The 21,182-nt window shown below is 38.8% G+C and overlaps 1 protein-coding gene across 2 annotated transcripts in view; it reads left to right on the top strand.

Annotated features, from left to right (window-relative positions):
- GABRB3 (gamma-aminobutyric acid type A receptor subunit beta3) overlaps window positions 1–15,490 on the top strand; it is a 228,996-nt gene extending 213,506 nt beyond the window's left edge. For both annotated transcript variants that reach the window (XM_023652042.2, XM_001493048.6), the window contains exons 8-9: window positions 1,605–1,849; window positions 10,915–15,490. In XM_023652042.2, the coding sequence (XP_023507810.1) occupies window positions 1,605–1,849; window positions 10,915–11,256 (587 nt within the window). In that variant the 3' untranslated portion in view covers window positions 11,257–15,490. The remainder of the gene's footprint in view (window positions 1–1,604; window positions 1,850–10,914) is intronic.
- Window positions 15,491–21,182: the final 5,692 nt, after the last annotated feature.

Genomic DNA, 21,182 nt, shown 5'->3' with positions numbered 1-21,182 from the left:
TTGACATCTTGGTAAATGTATAGAGAGCACAGAAGGCACCACTCAGCCTTCTCCCATACTGCAGTTAGTTGGTGTCCCCATAAAGGGTGGAAGTTCAGGGCAAGACTGTCAGGACCTCCTGACAAGAAACTAGAGGCTACTGAATAGTTTATTTTTCTGTAATGATGATAATAATACAATTATTTGTTGTTAGTGTTAACAATGCCAGTTACCATTTATTAGCCTATCACTATTGCTTTTCAGGCATTTCATTTAGACTTCACAACAGTTTTAGATGATGGTTGTGGACCCACTAAGGCTCACTCAGGTCATACCGCTGGGAGGTGGCAGAGCTGGGCTTTTGGCTTGGACCATGTGGCTCTACTATCCAAGCCATGAACCACTACAATCCACCACTGTCCACAGTCTCTAGATAGGAAGTAAAACAAATACATTGGCCTTTTAAGCTAAGAGCTCATGTGAGCCGAAAGCAGAAAGACTAGAGCACTCACTGCAAAATCTCACTGTGAAGGGACATGCTAACGGGCCTGAAACCAGGGTCCATGCCCATTTTCCTCCAGCTGCAGTTACCAGGCAGAGTGCCTGTGACAGGTGCCACTGTCCCTACCCCTGGGTTCTTTTAGCCCATTTCCTGCAGGTATCTACTGAGGCCTGTGTTTTCCGTGTCCGCTTAAAATATTCAACTGGAGAGCCAAAGCAATGGCTAAGGCAGAACATTCAAATCCATTTGGAAGGAAAAAAAAAAGTTGTGGAAATATTACAGAATTTTTGAATAATGGTCAGAACACCTAATTTTGTAGCATCTGCATGGTTATTTCACATTTATTTGTAAACTATAATTATCCCATTGCCATTTTCAAATTTTCAAAGTCCCCAGGTGCACATGAATTTTATGTTAAAGGGGAATCTTAAAATATTCTGACATCTTTGATTTCCGTATATTCTATTGGCAATCATGATTTGCAGTTATACCTAAAAATAGTTTCTGAGCTCTTCAATTCCCTCCTCTACTTTTAACAGCAGTTCAGAGCTGGGCAGAGGGAGAGTGTATGTTAGTGATGCAATACTGGGCTCTCTTCCCTGCTCTCTGGGTGATCAGCAGAGAGTGGAGCTCTGTGCTCTGGAGATCTCTCTTGGGGAAAGGAACCTGAGCCCTCACTAACAGCCTTGCCTCTCCAACCATAGATGACCTTCCTTTTAGATTCTTATGTTCTTCATAGATTTATTCTTCTTCCCAGGAGCTTCTTATTCAGACACTTAGTGTTTTCTGTTGAATTCTGGGTTTATTTTTGTTTCTTTCAACTTTCATATAGAGCATGTTCTCCTTTGCCGCCCTTCACATCCCTCCATCTGCTCTCAATTCCATTCTCTCCCTAGGCCAGGTCCGGGAGGGTGGTGTCTGCCCTGGAGTAGAGATGTCAGCTTCTTGACCTAAGGCATGACCTGCTGCCCAAATGACACATGTTATGCTCTATTGCATTCCAGTTGCTCAATAATATTCAATCTACTATCTCCAAATATTTGAAGCTGTTTGAGGAAATACAAAAGGAAAGTGAAAAGTGAAGAACAAAGGAGCTGAGCTTACCCTTCCATTTCTTTTGTAGGGATCACAACTGTGCTGACGATGACGACCATCAACACGCACCTTAGGGAGACATTGCCCAAAATCCCCTATGTCAAAGCCATTGACATGTACCTCATGGGCTGCTTTGTTTTTGTGTTTCTGGCCCTTCTGGAGTATGCCTTTGTCAATTACATTTTCTTTGGAAGAGGCCCTCAAAGACAGAAGAAGCTTGCAGAAAAGACAGCCAAGGCCAAGAATGACCGGTCAAAGAGTGAAAGCAACAAGGTATGCCCTCCATCATCTTGACCACTCACCCATGCCTTTCACAGACCCCACCCTCCCCCTTACAGTTCATCAGTAACTACAGTTATCTGCATGACCTTTGAGTAGGAGTTATGTGGGCTTGTTGATCATTAAATCTGAAATGTTGCCTTGTGCACGTCACTGAGTTTTATGTGAAACCAAAGTCAGTGGAGAAGCTGGAGAAGCCAAAAGCTTTCCAGTTTTTTTATGAAAAGAACAGAACACGTAGATATCAGAATGAATGAAACTCTTGGGTGTGGGGCCCAAACTTGACAGTTGGAAGCATTTTCCCAAAATGTTGCAATATTCCCTCAGTGGTAAAATTACAGATTTGATTATAGCTTGCCACTGTTCTTTGCAGCGTGGGCAGATGCTTCTCTTGCCCACCCTCCAGCCAGTGCAGTCTCCTGATTCAAGGTCCTTAGTGCAAGGCAAGAGCCCTGCTCTATCTTGGGGCTCTTGTAGGTTTTCCCTGGCCCTGCCCCCTGCCTAATGTGTTGTGCAAAAAACCAGGGCTTGGCACACCCAGACAACAGTGCTCGAGGAGGATGCTGCTTTAAGAAGTCCCTGGGCTGCACAAGCAGGGAGAGAGCATAATTTAGCTCCAACCCCTCCAGCCCAGCTCAACATGCTCTTACATACTTTCAATTACAAAGTAACTTTGCAATTAGATGTTATTTCAGCTTATTTTTAATAAAAATATGTTATTGCAATTATAAGCAATATTTTAATGAAAGCACATTAGAGTTTCTATATAATTTTTGTCTTTATCTTTCTACCTCTTGCATCCCATCAATTTCTCCAAAATTTCCACCTGTTTACATGGTGGACTTCATCCTCCATTTTTTTGTTTCGTAATTCTTCTTGCTAAACTCACTTATTTCTCAAGCTCATGAAATTTTCTCACTCTTTCCTGTGCCTTATGGGTCTTTGCCTCATCCAGGAAGGCAGCAGCTCCTTGGAATATTGCTGTGTCTGTGGCCCACCAGTGGCCCAGAAAAGGTTCACAAACATTCATGAATGAATGGAGGCAGTTAAATGATTGTAAACGGCTCCCATCCTTTCAGCAAAGCATAAATAGAGTTGGTCAGAGAAACCCAGGATCTATGAATAAAATCAGGCTTCCATGGGCAAAATTATCCTGAATTTCTTACTTGAAAATATACTTAGTACCATACTGTTATGTTTCTAAATAAGTCTGCATCCTACTTTGAATATGCAATGTGCTTTGGTCATGCTGTTTCTGAGGAAACAAGAATTCATCATGTTATTATTGTTTCCATCACACAGTCATGCATAAATGCATACACATACAATGCTGTTTTTCCAAATTCCCTCATAACTTCAAATTGATTATAAATTTGTTTCCTTTTTTCTAAATGAGACTCCTTAGAACAGTCAAATTGTCCTTCCGAAATACCTTTTTGAGTGTGAAGCTTAAAATTTAAAACAAAAACAAAACCCAAAACCTTTAACATCCACGGAGAATATTAGCAGAATGTCGAAATAATATATTATAAATAAGATGCAGAGGAAAATTCGTGAGTTCCATTTTTTTTTTTTTTTTTGAGAAAGATTAGCCCTGAACTAACATCTGCTGCCAATCCTCCTCTTTTTGCGGAGGAAGGCTGGCCCTCAGCTAACATCTGTGCCATCTTCCTCTACTTTATGTGGGATGCCTGCCACAGCCAGCATGGCTTGACAAGCAGTACGTAGGTCTGCACCTGGGATCTGAACCAGCGAACCCTGGGTCACTGAAGCGGAACATGCGAACTTAACCACTGCACCACTGGGCCAGCACCCCATAAGTTCACTTTTATTGTTTGTTTTTCTAAAAATTTATTTCTGCTTTCCCAGCAGGTATCTGTTAAAGCCTTTACATGTTTGTATTTTTAAAAATCTCTAATTTTAGATCAGCTCTTTCAGTTTGAAGTTGACATACAACTGCATGTATACTAGTTTTAAATGTAGGTTTGATGCTCTTAAAGATAAGCATTAAAAATTGTTCCTGGGACTGGCCCTGTGGCCAAGTGGTTAAGTCCATGTGCCCCACTTCAGCAGCCTGGGGTTCACCGTTTCGGATCCTAGGTACGGACCTACACACCACTCATCAAGCCATGCTGATGCAGCCTCGCACATAGAAGAACTAGAGAGACCTACAACTAGGATATACAACTACATAGTGGGGCTTTGGGGAGGGAAAAACAGGCAGCTTTCTCTGGTCTGAGAGACACTGGGCTGACAGCAAGGATTGTGCTGTCATTGTTCTTCCTGAGATCACCTTCCTGCATCCTGAAAGAGATGTTGGGGCAGTGCCCTCGGGCTCTGCGGGCCACCAAAGGGATCTGTGCCACCAGCAACTGCCTTTGAGACTCTGACATTATTGACCCTACTGCAAAACCATGAGTAGATTTTCCTTATGTTTAGTGATTGTACAATATTTTAACTTAGTGGTTGATTCATGAATGCTCGAACTGTTTACATAGTCACTTAGCTTTTTGCCAGACAAGTGGTACAATGTAAATCTTGACCTTAATTTATTTGTGCTTAACCTCTATTTGTTCCTGAGTTGTTTCTATACCCAAGAGCTAGTCTTTGGTTGCAGTGCATATATTATGGTTACAAGCCTTGTGATATTTTGCAAGGTGACTAGTTGGTGTTTGAATTTCGTGAAGTGGCAGAAAGTCATAGTTCTTGCTGAGGAATCAGAGCTGCAGGCTTGACATCATTCCTCTAACTAAAGAGCAATATTTCATTCCTTATGTGACAATTACTTTATTTTTCTAAAATTAGAATATTTTACTCATTTAGAAATTTGAAGGTAAGCAGAGAATGATATCAAAAATGGGCCAATCCGATGACAGATGCTTAGAAAAAATGAAAACCCCTTTGTGATATATTCGCGTAAGATGTTTTTTATCTTTGAATGTTTATTCCTATCCAGGTTAAAGAGCAGGAAGAAAAACTACTTTGAAGTCAATGATTCCAATTATAGTAGATATGAGACAAACTCCTCAAAATAAGGAATATTCATGAAATGCTTTAAAAATGGCAAGTCATCATCTGTCATTCTATACAGGGCATTTCAGTCTTGTATTTCACCCACAATCACTTGCATCTGTGTTAAGATTTAAATTCTAGGTGATAGGAAAAGATTAGCATCTCTTCTGGAAATATTTGTTTAAAGTATTTAGTTTCTAAGATTTAGCACATTTTAATAACCCTTTAATTCTTTTAGGAAAAAATGCCTTCTAGTAATCTTGGTGTGAATTTTCTACACATTGCTTCATGTTTAATTAAAAGCTATGCAAATGTAAAACTGTAAGTCAAAAGCAGCCACTACACTAAGGTCTTACTGATTCAATATATACTCAAGTTCCTTTCAACATCTTTGTTTCCATTACAACTATTCACCCACTGTGAGACAGGAATAAGGTAATTGCGTTGGTCCTGATACCTGAAAGAGCTGCAAGGGAGCCATAGTGTCCAACGCCCCCAAGGGCACTCTAATTTTGTAAATCATTGACAATATTGGGTTCTGCTTCCCGCAGGTTAGCTTTCCTTCACTAGAGTTCAAGGGACAGACTTAGATCCCCACCCTCATGAAGTCCTTTCCCAAATGCAAGAAACTGGCCACAAGGGACTGGGGAAGACAGAATATTAATTCATACAAATTTGTCATTAAATCTTGAAAAATCAACTCAGCATTCAGTTTTCCTTATTTCTTTTGTTTTCTGCACTCTCCCTGGGGGCTTCCCGTAATCACCATATACTTTATTATCTCTGCCTTTGGTTCTCTCTTCCCAGAATCTCTTTCTTCTTCGTCCACATCTTTCGGTCCTTCAAGACCTACGCCAGCTGCTCTTCTCCATGACATTGTTCCTGATTTTTTTTTTCTACTTGTTTTCATCCTGCCTCTGTCACTCCCAACTGCAAGCAGCTGGCCTTGTCCCTGTTCTCCTAGCTTCACGGTACATGCTCTGTGCTTGTGAGACGGCATGTCACGTTTAATGCGGCCACCGTGCCTTCTCTACTAGACAGCATCCAATTCTTTCCATCTACCAAAATATGCACACTGTGGCTCAGACATGGTAAATGCTCGTGGAATGTTTGTCCATGAATGAGTCGTATTTGTCATCAGTTTTATTCCACTGATGTGGTATGTTTTTCACTTTCCTAGTGGGAAGATATCCAAAATTGAATCTTTTTAAAGCCAGGTGAAACTCTGCGTCATTAGAACCATTGAAGATCATCTGAATAAACATATCACAAAACTCTCCTTTCCTTTAACAAAAGACATTTCTTTGTTTGGTATTTCGTTCTACACGTTTGTTCATCATAATCCCCTAAATTTTGATAAAAGGAGCTTTTCATATGGCATTTTCGGTAACTAGAAATGTTATTGTCGGCATGTATTTAAAAATATGTTTTAAAGGCAGTATGTGCTGTTTTTAAAAACGCATTTGCTGATTATTTGAAGCTCTCACCTCCTGGACCCCTTGAGGACAAGGACCTTCTCTTATTCATCTGTGTCGTCCTGCACCTTGCACAGGGCATGCAATGGAGCAGGTGTACGGTAGTATTTTGCGTGAACAATCCTGAGGAAGGATCGAGCTCCTTCCTGTGCATGTGTCCAGTGAGGCGCCCACCTTCTTAAGTGGATGACTGGGCTTTTCATCTCGTGGTTTTGTTGTGTTTGAAACATTACATAGGATATAGAGAAAAATTTTTTTAGGGCTAAATAATGTTTTCTGTTTTTTTCTACCTTCAGGAAAAAAATTTCAATCTTCTCAGTTTCTAATTAATCTGTAATAAATCACTTATTATTGAAAAGAAAAAATTCTACATTACTACCTTTTAAAAAAAACAAGCATCTTTTACCTTTGGTCGTTTCTCTGACTCGACTTTAGATAAATTTTGTTTTAAATACACTAGCTTACCGGTAATTTAAGTGGATCTGTTTAAAATGTTAGACATTTAAATAAAATCTAATTGAACTAATTTGATAAGTGATCTGATTTATAAAATCTCTTTAAGTGATAACCTAATATGGTTTGTATCGTGATTCAAAACCAGATGTTTGGTGGGGTATCACACATATGCCTTTCAGTACTAAAATAAACTGAATTAGCAGAATCACTCTAGTTGACTCCCTGCCCAGGGAAAGATGCCCCATGTGCACTTCTGCTTTCCCTGCAGTCCCACCTATCAAGCACTCACCATTTGGTTCACTACTGTATGGCATAAAGCATGATAGAAGGTGCTGGAGGGAGATAAAGACTAGTAAGAGGGTTCTCTCCTCTAGAATCTTACTTTCAACTTTCGTTTGTGTGAAGGCCAGCTCAGCTAATCGCATCATGCTCTCCTCCTTACTGTCTTAGAAGCTGGCAGCCCACAGCTTCTGCAGTAGGTTCAGATCACTCCCTTCTTAGGGAAAGTGATTACCTCCAGTGGCCTCAGCACTCCCACAGCCCCTGGGTGCTTTGCACAGAGGAAAAGCTACTCCCCACTCCTTTGCTGCTGTTTTTATTTTATTTTATTTTTTTGAGGAAGATTAGCCCTGAGCTAACTGCTACCAGTCCACCTCTTTTCGCTGAGGAAGACTGGCCCTGAGCTAACATCCATGCCCATCTTCCTCTACTTTATATGTGGGACGCCTACCACAGCATGGTGTGCCAAGCCCGCACCCTGGATCCGAACCTGTGAACCCCGGGCTGCTGAGAAACAGAACGCGCAAACTTAACCACTGCGCCACTGGGCCGGCCCCTTTGCTGGTCTTTACGTTGCTCTCTCCTCCTGTTTCAACCACACCTTAATTTACCTGTCGGGCTTCTCATCCCACATCTTCTTCCTACAGTAAGAGACTCAGTCTCCCAAACCACTAGCTGCTTCACTCATCCTGAAGACAGGGGCATAGACTTTTTTATTATAAATTTTTACTGCTAATCATTTCAGGGAAAAACAACAAAAAGAACACATATAGAACACAAGTTCCAAACTCTTACAAAGGTCTAACATCCCTCGTACTTTCAAGATACAAGCCTCATTAGAATTTTTACCCCCACTGGATAAAAAAATGACAAAACTCTAATCTTCTTCTGTCAGTGCTCTGTCCCCTTCCCCAAGAATGGGTCTCCACGAAGAGCCTTCTGCCCAGCACATATCGTGTTATCTTGGTCCATTTGCATCTCCGAGCACCCCTAGGCTGGCTGTGTTCCATTCTAAGGAAACCATAGATCTTCATGGTCTATCCCCACTGTGGCACTCTTCACTCATGATGTAGACAAACTAAGCACAACCCAGGCTAAGGACATGCTAGCTGGTGCTGCACCCCACATTAGTGGTGTGAGTGTTTCTGCAGGGTACGCAGGAGGGCCAGGAGGCCAGGTGAAAGCAGGGTGATGAGTAACTCTCTCTCCATTCCTTTCCTGCCCTCTTAAACTGCAGAAATGACTGGGTGATGGCGAGCATTGCTGCTGCTGCAGATACACATGTGTCTAGAATACTTAGAGGAAATGCTGGCATTTGTGGCAGTGGCTGGAGAAGAGCAGTTGCTCATAACCTCTTGGCATTTCTCTTCCAGACTGCCCTGAAGGAAACAGAAACCAGTGCAGTACACTCCCTCTAGGGTCCCTCTCTTCATTTTCTCTTCTCAAATCCATCTTTACGCTTTATGCTGCAGCTTCAGTCGTGTTTCAGAAATATATCACTTTTCTACATAGAAATCTCTTTTACTTCTCACTACCTAAAGGGTAAAGTTGAAATTCCTTAACGTGATATACAGAAACTCTTACTGGCTTGACTCTAATCTGCAGGTATACTTTCTCATAATAATAAGATGACAGGAAGATGATAATGACAGTGATAAGAATGACAGTCATCTCATGTATCTCAAGCTTAGCATCTGCCAGGAGCTGTGTATATGAATCCCTTCTCTCTGGGACTTAAGTCCCACTCAACCAGTTTGCCTCTCTCAGAACACCTCAGGCACTCTTCAAGCCTTTGCCTGTGATGTTTTTCCTTCTTTTTGCCTGATAAATTTCTACTCTTACTTTGAGGCCCAATTCAATTGCATTTCTTCTCTGAAATCTTCCCTCTTCCCTCCTGTAGTAGCTTTGATGGCTGCCATAACAAGTTATCACGAACATAGCCACTTCAAACAAACCAGATTATTATCTCACAGTTGTGTTGGTCAGAGGTCTGCATACTGTGGGGCTCAGCTGGTTTCTCTGCTGAGAGTCTCAGGAGGCTGACATCCAGGTGTCACTAGGACTGTGCTCCCTTCTGGAGGCTCTGGGGATAAATCTGCCCCCAGACTCATTCAGGTTGTTGACCAAACATAGTTCCTTGTGGTTGTATGACTGAGATCCCCATTGCCATGCTGGCTGTCAGCTAGGCCAGTCTTTGCTCCTTGAGGCTGTCCCATTTCTTCTTATGCTTTCCCTGCAGTCTCTTCTATCAATGGTAAATCCAGCCTTCTCATGCTTCAAATCTCTCTGCTTTCACATTCTGCTGAATCTCTTTTTCTCTTCTCCTTTCAGCAGGAGAAAATTCTCTACTTTTAAGGTCTCATGTGACTAGATTGGGCCCACCCAGATAATCCAGGATAATCTCCCTATTTTAAGGTCCATAACCTTAATACATTTGCAAAGTCCCTTTCGCATGTAAGGTAACACAGTCGTAGGTCCGGGGAATGAGAGTTAACATCCTAATGATTACACATCTTCCCCATCCATAATTGAATGGTATTCCCAAACCAGGGGTTAGCATCTCAGAGTCTTTTTTGGTGCCTTTGTGCCAGAGCCTGAGTGTACCCTGGATGTATGTAGCCCTTCCTGTGTCTGGGCCATCTTGTTGTCTGGGGCCATCCCACCTGTGGTCCTGGCACTGCTCAGAGACCTGCACAAGTACCTTCCTCCTCTTAGTCAGGAGTCTTTTCTCCCTGCCTCACCTCCTTCACATCTAGCTTGATGCCTTTAATGAAATTAAGGAATGTCCATAAGATGAGAAGATGAAAATTAATATATCAATAAATTATTCCTCCACAAAATAACTAATTTTGTGAAAGCTTCTTGGAAGAAGCCATGGACAATCTAGTCCTGGAAAAGGTGTAGGTTTTTACAGGCAAAGATAAGACAAGGAAGATGGCTCTCCAGGCAAAAGAATGATGATAGATGGGGGAACATAAGGCATGCTGGAGAAAAGTGAGTGCCCAGGGGTCTGTGGAATAGACCCTGAGGCCCTGAGAGGGACTGGTACTGCTCAGAGAGGAGAGATTACAGACACATCCAGGAAGGACTCCACGGGGGCCCCCTAGCCTCAAGCATGCTCCCTAAAAGTTGTGTGGCAGACCAACAAATAAACAAATGGACCAGTGGCATTATCATGGCAAGTCTGAAGCTTTATTTAGCACAGAATAAAATATTCTAAAGTTTGGCTCCAATGTGGGAGGAGACTTTAGTCTATCTTAAACACGGCCCTTAGAAAGGAGGCCTCCTGCCAGGATCAGGATTGGGCAAGGAGATCATATTTGGGTGGAGGTCTGTATCTAGCCCACAAAGTCATCAGGAGTGTCCATCACAGGAGTATTCACTTGTTTCTCCATGGTAATTTGGATATTTTGTACCATCAGAAAAGTGGACAAGCTGACTTCCAGGAAAAAATGGGAGAATACAGTTTCTATCCAGTGCATAGTTGTGAAAAATGGTTTTCACACCTAAGTTAACATCTTGAAAGGTATTTGCACTTTAATTTTGTCTTCAGCAGGGACTCGTATCCATAATGTGAAATTTCAATTTCAAAAGGTCCCCCTTATTTTATCTAATATCCTAGATGACAATTTTTAAATCAAGGAAATAAAATCTCTAAACTGCAGTTAAGCCTCCAAAATGACAATTTTCTCTAAAACAGAGTGCTGGGTTTGACAGATGTGCAATTTCTCATAATATATGTGATGTTATTGCATGACACAAGTCTGTCCTAAGTTTGCATATGGAAAGATTTATTAGCATGCTAGCATCTAACGATGCCTATTTTCTTCCACTTAGGTGGATGCTGATGGAAATATTCTGTTGACAACACTGGACGTTCACAATGAAATGAATAAGGTCACGGGCAGTGGTGGTGCCGCCAGGAATTCACCAATATCCTTTGACAACTCAGGAATCCAGTACAGGAAACAGAGCATGCCTATGGAAGGGCATGGGCGACACATGGGGGACAGAAGCATCCCACACAAGAAGACCCATCTACGGAGGAGGTCTTCACAGCTCAAAATTAAAATCCCTGATCTAACCGATGTGAATGCCATAGACAGATGGTCCAGGATCGTGTTTCCATTCACTTTTTCTCTTTTCAACTTAGTTTACTGGCTGTACTATGTTAATTGAGTGACTGTACTTGATTTTTCAAAGACTTCATTTAACACTGAGTGAAATATTACTCTGCCTGTCAAGTTTTTATACCTGTACACACACACAGACAAAAACACAGACACACACACATATATACATACGCAATTGTATATATATGTGAACTTTTCTCAGCATATATATAAAATACACGTGTATATGAGGATGTATGTGTATATGTTTATACACACAGGTGTAAGGACCCACGTGTATGTAAAACAGATACACATACATATATACATTTTGCAGCTATGGACAATTTAACACAAGATGCATATTAAAGAAAGTCATAGTTTTTTCTTTTTTTATTGAAAGGGACAAGCATCATCTAAATATTATGCCTTGAGAATGAGGGCGTGAAACACAATATCATCCCAAAATATGTCTTTTATTATCATAAGTTAGATATTTTAGTTTAAAATCAGAAAGAAACTCTTAGTTATCTTCAAAAACTCATACAGTGGTATTGCTAGTTTAAAACAAGTCACACACTTCATATCCTTTCTTTCAGTTTGTTAAGCAAAGGCTTTTCGGCTTGTTGGAGATGGGGTTTGCTTTCAGCGAGCGTACTTTTTCTGTACTGGTTTAGTGGATGACGTGAGCCACTATCACGTGCTCACCTTTTGGCTTAAACAAAGATAGATCCCACGTTGATGTCTGAACATGCATCTTTTGAAAACCCATCGGGAATAGATGGCATCTCATTGTAAGTACTCTGATGTACAGTGTGTTTTTTGTTCACTGGGAGTGGATCCAGCTTACCTGTCATGTGGGAACACAGTGGCACGTTTTGGCAATGTTTGGTTGACATGTCAATCACTGAAAATGTGCTCCACATCTCTTATGGATTTCTGGGCCTAATATCTAACAGAAAGCATAGACGTCTCAGGTTATTTGTTACTCTAAGGTAAAACCATCTAGGATGATTTTCTCCCTTGTCTTTATGTTATTAATCACTCTTATAACATTGTATGTTAATATAAAATATATTTGCATAATATGCATATATACCAAGATTTTGTTTCTTATGCTTGCTCTCCTGGCAGCATGCGATGTCATATTTTTCTTTCTGTGATGTAACTACTTTCTGTTATCTAGAATTAAGATTTAAGCTAAAACACTTCTACTGTTCAATTTCAGAAACAAAGAAACATCCTCATGCCTTTATTTCTGTATCTGACATATTTCATAAGCACATCCAACGACTCCTAGTCTAACTAGGATGCTGCAGGAACATGACGAGTACACACCACGCATCACCCAGTGACCCATGACCGTTCTCTTGAGGCAAAGGAGAGCAACCTGACAACAAACACAATCACTTTTTTTTCCTTTTGATCCACAGCCTCATCAGTATTTGGACTTTTTAAAGCTCGTAGAAACAAGACAAGGTGCACCGGTTTCATAGACGCAACCTTAACTTACTATTTAGATGAGATCTTTCTAAAGAAAAAAAAAGAGATGATATATTTTTTGTAAACAATATTTCTATCACAGGCATCCATAAACTGAAATGACTACAGTTGTGCAAACAGAGTCACAGTGAAGTTTTAAGTATTTGGAGAAAAAAAAAGCAAACTATTCAGGAAAGAACTGCTAAATTAATACTTTATCTCAAAATGCCACATATGCCTCACTCTCTCTGTTCTATCTGAAACCAATGACCAGAGTCTCGCCCAGTATTCTACAGCTGGCACCAGTTTTCTCCACATAGACAGAGGCACCACTTTCCCTGAGGATGTGTGTAGTGTGGGCTGTCACCATGAAGTGACCACTAATTTAATTTGTGGGAATCTGTAACAGCTCAAAACCCACCATCAGGTAAAACATAATCCAAAAATTCTCATGCTAGAAGAAATGACCAATTTGTATATCCTTTCCCTTCCTTCATTCCTATCTTTTTTCAATGTCTACTCCCAACTGCTGCTCTCTGGTTTTATTTTTACCTGGAGACTTGCCAGTGATTTCTTGGTCTTTGGCTTTTCTCTGACAGTTTTCTTCATGGGTAACAATGGGGGATCCTAAAAGTTAAACAGATTGGGAAAAACCTCATAAGTGGCCTTATCATTGTTAACTTGCTCAAGAAAAAAAAGACAATTGTGAAGACCTTATCCCTTTCAATACTTCAGGTATCTTTTTTTGTATCCAGTGATTCAAGGAGTGAGCTCCACGTGCAAAAGAGGGACCCCCAAATGCAAATTAATGTGGACAAAAGCAGTCGGTGGTCAATTTAAGTGTATAATTTATACTGTTCAGAACTGTGACATTAATTCTTTCTGGGAGAAAAGTGATTTGAAACTTTTTTGGTTTTGATGCATAGTTGAGGTACCCAACTATCAAAGGCAGAGACCCAATAGGGCTCAGAAGAGCTGCAGTCTACTTCCCAAGGTTTTCTGAACATAAATTTGCATGGTATAGTCATAATAGCTTTTGAGCTTTTTATATGCATTTGGCACCAAGACTGGGATCCACAACTTTGTAGACACTGCAATGAAGTTAACATAATAGCTATACTATAAATAGCATTTGTAACTACACACACACACATACACACACAAATACATACATATATTCTGTAAAAAAAAAAAAAACTTTTTAAGATCCTTGGGTATGTGTTTGCTTTACTCCATTTCAGAAGAAAATTACTTTTCTTCTAATAAAGTTATTTTATAGAGTCTCCATTTTTAAAAGTTGCAAGAAATATTGAGAAGCAGAGCCCGTGCTGACAGAAGAGTGTTGGCGTTTTGTTCTCTGTTCTGTTACAATGACCTCTCTTACTCCATGGTAGTTTCTGGAGCCGTTGAGCGAGCCATATAGATGAATTCCCAACCCAGACCTCTGACATTAATGTGAGCTGGCTGTTACCCATGTCCAGACCTCTTGAGTAAGGAGGAAAAAGTTGAATTCAGAATATAATGATATTTCTTTCTCAACAACTGCATGTAATAAAAAGTTAATTTTCTACATACTCCTGTCTTTCCAAAATGCTTCACAGGGGCTCAAAATATACAAAAGACTCGTGTTATGACAGTTTGTTATGGCCCATGTTCAGATATACTTGAGACAGTTCAAGAGCCCTACCACATAAATCCGTACAGAGAGAGACTGAGAAGACTTGAGTAATTTTTAAAACAAGTATTGTTCTTCTTGACCAACCCTAGGACTATAGAGGGGTTTCACTGTCTATACCGTTATTTCTCCCTGAATCTTCAATGAACTTGAAAGTACATCATGATAATATTCCTATTAGGTTTAAAAATTACATGTACTTCTGCAGTATCACGTGTTTTTAATGCCAGCACCCAGAACTTTTGACATGTTCCATCCACATCAAAAGCACTTCTCCCCCGTCCAGCTACAGAATTAACATTGTCACCAAGGAGATCATCTCAGAAGTGATGCCAGGCACATTTGGGACTTGTTTTAAGGGGACAGGCACATTGCAGCTGTAGGTGATCATTTTCAGCATCTAGTAGATAATCACACTGGTGTTTGTCCCACAACAGTGTGTTCAAAAAAAGAGAAATGTGTCCAATTTTGAATTTCCTGGCTTGAAATTATAAACCATCGCATAATTCTTAGTTGAACTCTCCACCTGAAAACCAGTTCATATTTCTGGCTATTTTTATGTAAGCAAAACTGATCCATTGGTGAAATATTTTGTTATTCATGGAATTGACTCTGGCTCTTAGCTTAGGTGAGCCATCTGTCAGAGTAACATTGAATCGTGGGGCAAAGAGCTGCTCAGGTGGATTAAATTTTCCCAGGACACTAGCTAGTGTGCCTTGGATTGATTACCTCTTCTACTGCATTGAAAGGTGCCATGTTTTCCTGAAATACTCAATTCCCAACACCTGGGTAGACAGTGACCTCCCAGAGAGTGGCTCACATACCATGCCTCTCCCTAGGGCAAGCCCCATAAACATGTTCTGTTATTCTTGTTTCATATTTCTACTTCACAAGTCAGTGAGTGTGTTAAAGGTAAGTACAGGATTATTCTAGTAGGAATAGGTGATTGCTATCATGATCAATTCTCATGTTGATTTAATTTCATTGTAAAGATAAATTAAAACCCAATTTTGCTTAAGCACATTGATGTAATTTTTTGGTATTATTTGACATGAAAAAAATAGCAAAATTGAGTGATAGATACAATATGAAACTTGTTGATGAATGAATTCAAATTTATTAAAAAAGGACTAACTGACTTAAATGTGAAGGCTGATTTTTTTCTTCCTTGGCTACCTATTGTTGAAATGGTGTGGTTATTTTAATTCCAGGTACTTTTAGCTACACATGCCCATTTAGGTTATGCTGAAAGTAAAAAGAAATAAGCTCAAAGCTGACTGCGTGTGAGACCAATTCAACCATGACTTTTTTGTTCTAAATCATGATTTATCCTGAACTTCAAAGAACAGCTAGACACGCAGACATCCAACTTGTTCCTGTCTTTGGATACATTTATTGAGAGAAATATTTTTATATTAAAAGCCTAGGAACCAGACTACCAATAACCTCTGGTACAGATGGTATGGTCCTTACTTTTCAGTTCTTTAGTACCAAAAGGCAATTTGTTGTTTCCTGTTCAAATTGAGAGAGGAATAAGAGATGTCTCTAAGTGAATGAATGAATGAATTCTGATCCTCAGACACCTCGAATCAGACAGAACTTTTATTGAAGAATATATCTCTGGGCTCCCAGAAAGGCTGCTGTCTTACCCAATAAATACCTTAAAAGGAAAGCTCCCCGCTGTGCTTGTCAGTCTTATAGAAGGCCCTCAGCCACTTAGTATTTAAGGGAGGTTTACCTTCGGATTCACCTACTCTAAGAAAATAGCGCGAACTTTTCACTAATTCCTAACAAGTCCTGTTTTCATTCATTCTTTTTTTTCCCCTTCATCATAGGTGTTTTACATCCCTGGTCTACTGTGGGACTCTGACTTGGACATATTTCACATTAGTTCTTTGTCTAAGACTAGAACATCACTAAGAGGACATTGCTCACCTGTGTCATTATGCTTTAACACTATCTGTTTGGATGACAAGTTTAAATTACCAATAACTGCAGAAAAACCAATTTTCAACTTTTGACCAAATTTCTTAAAGTTTCTTTTAAAAGCATCCCACTTTTGATTGACTGAGAAAGCATCATTGAATGCAGGTCCAATTACACTCAGAGAGCCTCCACCCAGAATGGAGTCACTCCTGTGTCCCCATGGCTGCCACGCCCACATACACCTTTGGCACCCTTTTACAATTTGACCCACTTCATTTTTGCCAGCTTCTAAAGGACAGGGATTGTCAACTCTTCTTTGAGTGGGAAAATTATTCTTCAGAGAAGATTGGCTCTTTGGAACCTGTGTTGGATATTTAGCCCCTCAGAGGACTAAATCGGCGATGGTTATTGACTGAGGTACTCCTGGCATCAGAGGGACTCACAGTCTGCAGCCCTTTCCTTTTATATAAGTAGGTTAGTTTACAATCCACAGGTAAGCAACATAGTGGGTCCGTATATGCAAAACGCAATTCCCTGACAATGGCCGACTTGGAAGCATATCTGGTGTGGGTGTGGGTGTGGATGGATGTGTGTGCATCTTGAAATCAAATAGGAAACTAGTTAGTGGCTCTGATGATTGAAGGAAAATATTTTCACAATTTGAATCTCAATTTCTTATTTCACTAGGTTTAGGCAATTATCTCTTAACTCTCCATTTTTTAGATGAAGATATTAGCACCCCTGTCCTTCCATGTGTTTCTCTTTCCCTTTCTCACCTCCCATCTGCTGTTACCTGTATAATTATACTTTTATGCTATCAAGGTAAAAAACATTTATACTCTGTCTATAATCATAGAAGTATATTTTAATAGGTAATATTATGTTTATAGATTGATTCTAAAACTTGAAAATTAATGAACAAACCACATTATTGAGCTATACAAGTACAGTTCAAAGTTTAGTATTTCATTTAAATGCATAAAGATAAATGTTAGAAGAAGGAAAAACACAGAAATACTGTAGTTAAGAGTTTTTCTGCCTGGAAAATGGGCTCAGTTGATGGAGTGTGAGAAAAGAGAGGTCCTGTGAGCTGTCACTGCATTGTCCAGGTTAAGAACTTGTGCAGTCAGCGCTGTAACTGTAACTGCACTCCAGCCTTCAGGATTTTACTTATAAATGCATTCTAAAAGTTAGAAAACAATAAACAACTTTGACAACATTAAGAGTATATAAAATTATGTAAAGCAGCTCTAAGCAATTTGCTCAGACCTCTTTCCCACCTTTAAAAGTCCAATATCTCAACCTTGGGTTATTTGGAGAATATTCCTAAGGTCCAGACCAAATGAATTACTTTTTCTTACATTCCTTCAATTATCCAAACCACACAACATGTATGTCTGCATCAAAACTTTCCTAGATTTAATCCCTCACCATCAGCCACAAATACTCATTCTGGGGTTTCAATTTGCATTCTTTTTTCTTAATGAGGAAAGAGGAGTGTGCTTTCTTTTTTTTTCATGGTAAAGTATTTTATTTATTTTAATAGGATATAATTGACATATACCATTAAATTAGTTTTATTTGTACAATATAATGATTTGATTTTTATGTATTTTGCGAAATGATCACCACAATAAGTCTGGTTAACATCCATCACCATATTTAGTTATAAATTATTTTTCTTGTGATGAGAACTTCTAAGATCTACTCTCTTAGTAACTTTCAAATATGCAATACAGTATTATTATCTATAGTCAATATGCTGTACATTAAATCTCCAGGACTTATTTATTTTACACCTGGAAGTTTGTATCTTCTGATCATTTTGACCAATTTGGCTCACTCACCCATCCCCTGCCCCCTGCCACCCACCCCACCTCTGGCCACCACCAATCTCTTGTCTATATCTATGAGCTTGGATTATTATTTTCTTTCTTTCCTTTTTTTTTACATTCCACTTATAAGTGAAATCATACAGTATTTGTCTATCTCTGACTTATTTCACTTAGCATAATGCCCTCAAGGTCCATCCATGTTGTTGCAAATGGCAAAATTTCCTTCTCTTTGATGGTTAAATAATATTCCATTATATATTTGTGGACTATATATATTATATAAATGTGATATATACACATATATCACATTTTCTTTATCCATCTATGGACACTTAGGTTGCTTCCATATCTTGGCTGTTATAAATAACGCTGCAGTGAACATGATGAAGAAGATATCTTTTTGACTTAGTGTTTTCATTTCCTTTGGGTAGATACCCAGAAGTGGAATTGCTGCAGCAAGAATGGCATGCTTTCTGACCATGTATCAAATATTATCCACCACCTTAGTAATTAAATTTATTGTTTGTAGTGCTTTCCATTTTTCTTTGTGAAAATACTCTTTGGCATTGACTTACCTCCTGTATGAATTTGGGCTGCTTGCTTTTTGGATCTTCTGAAAAACTCTATAATTTCTTTCCATTGGAGTCTAGATTAGTTCCACCATTTTTTAAAAAACAGCCTATGTCTTCCCCTTTCCTGGTTTTATTCTTCATTTTGCCAAAGTTCATTCTCAGTTAATATCTCAGGAAGGGTGCATGGGACAGAAGGTTTCAGAGGCTTTGCATATCTGAATTCTTTCCTTGGTCCTTTATATTTAACTGGTAATTAGCTAGCTTGTTGATATGGATTGAAAGTAGTTTCCCTAGAAGTTTGAACTCATTGTACCCTTGTATTTTATCATGCAGTGATGCTGATAACAAGTTTGATATCAACCGATTCTTATTTCCTTATAAGGACTCACCCCCAACTTCTCAAACTCCCTATCTACCCAACCACTCCTGGATTATGGAAGCTTTCATGACACCTTTCTAGTATTTCATAAGGATTATTTAGTGTGAGTCTTTTGTTTATTGTGTTGGATCCTGGGTAAAACTCTCAATCTAAAGATGTGTGTCTCTTAGCTCTAAACACCTTTCTTATATTATTTTTTAAAAAGCATCTCTGCCTATTTTTATGTTCTCCTATTAGTCAAATTTTGCACTTAATGGTTTGAGCCTTAATATATTTTCTTTCTCTCCTATTCTGCTTTTTTTCTGTTAACTATGTGTTCTGGGAGATTGACATTATTTTTTAACAATTCTATTTCATTTTTTAAATACCTTTTCTGAAGTATAAATGACATACAAAAACTGCACATATTTAAAATGTGTAATTTGATAAATTTTGACATGTGAAACCATCATCACAATCAAAATAGTGAAGATATTCCTTCCCCCTAAAAAGTTTACTCGTGCCACTTTGTAATATCTCCACCTCACTCTGAGACACCCATTCCTATCCCCAAGCAACAACCAACGTGCTTCTAGCAACTGATATGCTAGAGATTAGTTTGTACTTTCTAAAATTTTACATAAGTGAAATCAAACAGTATACACTCTTTTTTCTTTAACTTCTTTCACTCAGCATAATTATTTTGAGATTCATTCATGTTATGTGTATCAGTACTTCAATACTTTTTATTGCTGAGTAGTATTCCATTGTGCAGATATCCACAATTTATTTATCCATTCACCTATTGACAGACAGTTGCATTGTTTTCATTTTTTGGCTCTTGTACATAAAGCCGCTATGAACATACATGTGCAAGTCTTTGCATAGACTTCTGCTTTAGCTTTTCTTCAGTAAATACCCGACAGTGAAATATCTGGATCTTATGTTGATGTATGTTTAACTTTTAGGAAACTGCCAAACTATTTTCCAAAGTGGTTTTACCATTTTACCTTTCACCAGTGGTGTTTGACAGTTTCAGTTCCTGCACGTATTTTCCAGCAGTTAGTACAGTTGGTCTTTTTAATTTTAGCCATTTTAAGAGTTATATAAGTGTCTCTCCTTTTGGTTTTAATTTGCATTTCACTATTGGCTAATGATATTGAATATCTTCACATGTATTTACTTGCCATCTGTTTGTCTTCTTAATAAAGGGTTTGTTTAAATCTTCTGTCCATTTTTAATTGTTTTTCTTATTGCATTTTGAGAGTTCTTTATATAATTATGTATTTTGGATGTCAATCTTTTATCAGATATATGCTTTGTAACTTTTTTCTCCTCGTGCAGGGTTTGTCTTTTCATTCTCTTAACAATTTTATGGAAGGCATGTTTTTAATTTTCATGAAGTCCGATTTATCAATTTTTTTCTTTTATGGGTCATGTATTTGTTATTGTTTCTCAGAAGTCTTTGCCTAAGCATAGGTCACCAAGATGTTTCCTTCTGTTTTCTTCTAGAAGTATTATAGTTTTAGATATTACATTTAGACTTATGGTACATTCTGAGTTAACTTTTGCATATGTTGTGAAATATAAATCAAAGTTCATTTTCTACATGTGAATATCCAGTTGTTCTACCACTATTTATTAAAAAAACTATCTTTTCCGACACTGAATTGCCTTGGCATCCTTGTTGAAATCAATGGGTCATATACATGTGGGTCCATATCTGGACTCTATTCTGTTCCATTGATCTATTTGGGTATGTTGAGGTCAATACCACACTATCTGGACCACTGCAGTTTTATAATAAGGCTCAAAATCAAAAGTGTTAGTTCACCAAATTTGTTATTCTTCTTTAAAGTTGTTTTGGCTACTTTAGGACTTTTCTATATGAATTTTAGAATCAGCTTGTTAATACATATTTTCTTGGAATTCAATTGGGACAATATTGAATCTATACACCAATTTGTGGAGACCTGGAATCCTAACACAATGTGGGTTTCTCGACCTTGGCACATTGACATTTCGGACCACATAATTCTTTGTTGTGGGGAGCTGTCCTGTGCATTGTAGGATATTTAACAACATCCTTGGCCTCTACCCACTGGATTCCAATAGAACAATCTGCCTCCTCTGTTGTGGCAACCA

The sequence above is a fragment of the Equus caballus genome, chromosome 1, assembly GCF_041296265.1.
Source record: "Equus caballus isolate H_3958 breed thoroughbred chromosome 1, TB-T2T, whole genome shotgun sequence".
Classification (NCBI taxonomy): Eukaryota; Metazoa; Chordata; class Mammalia; order Perissodactyla; family Equidae; genus Equus; species Equus caballus.
The sequence above is the reverse complement of the archived record's forward strand: the minus strand, read 5'-3'. Positions and strand labels throughout refer to the sequence as shown.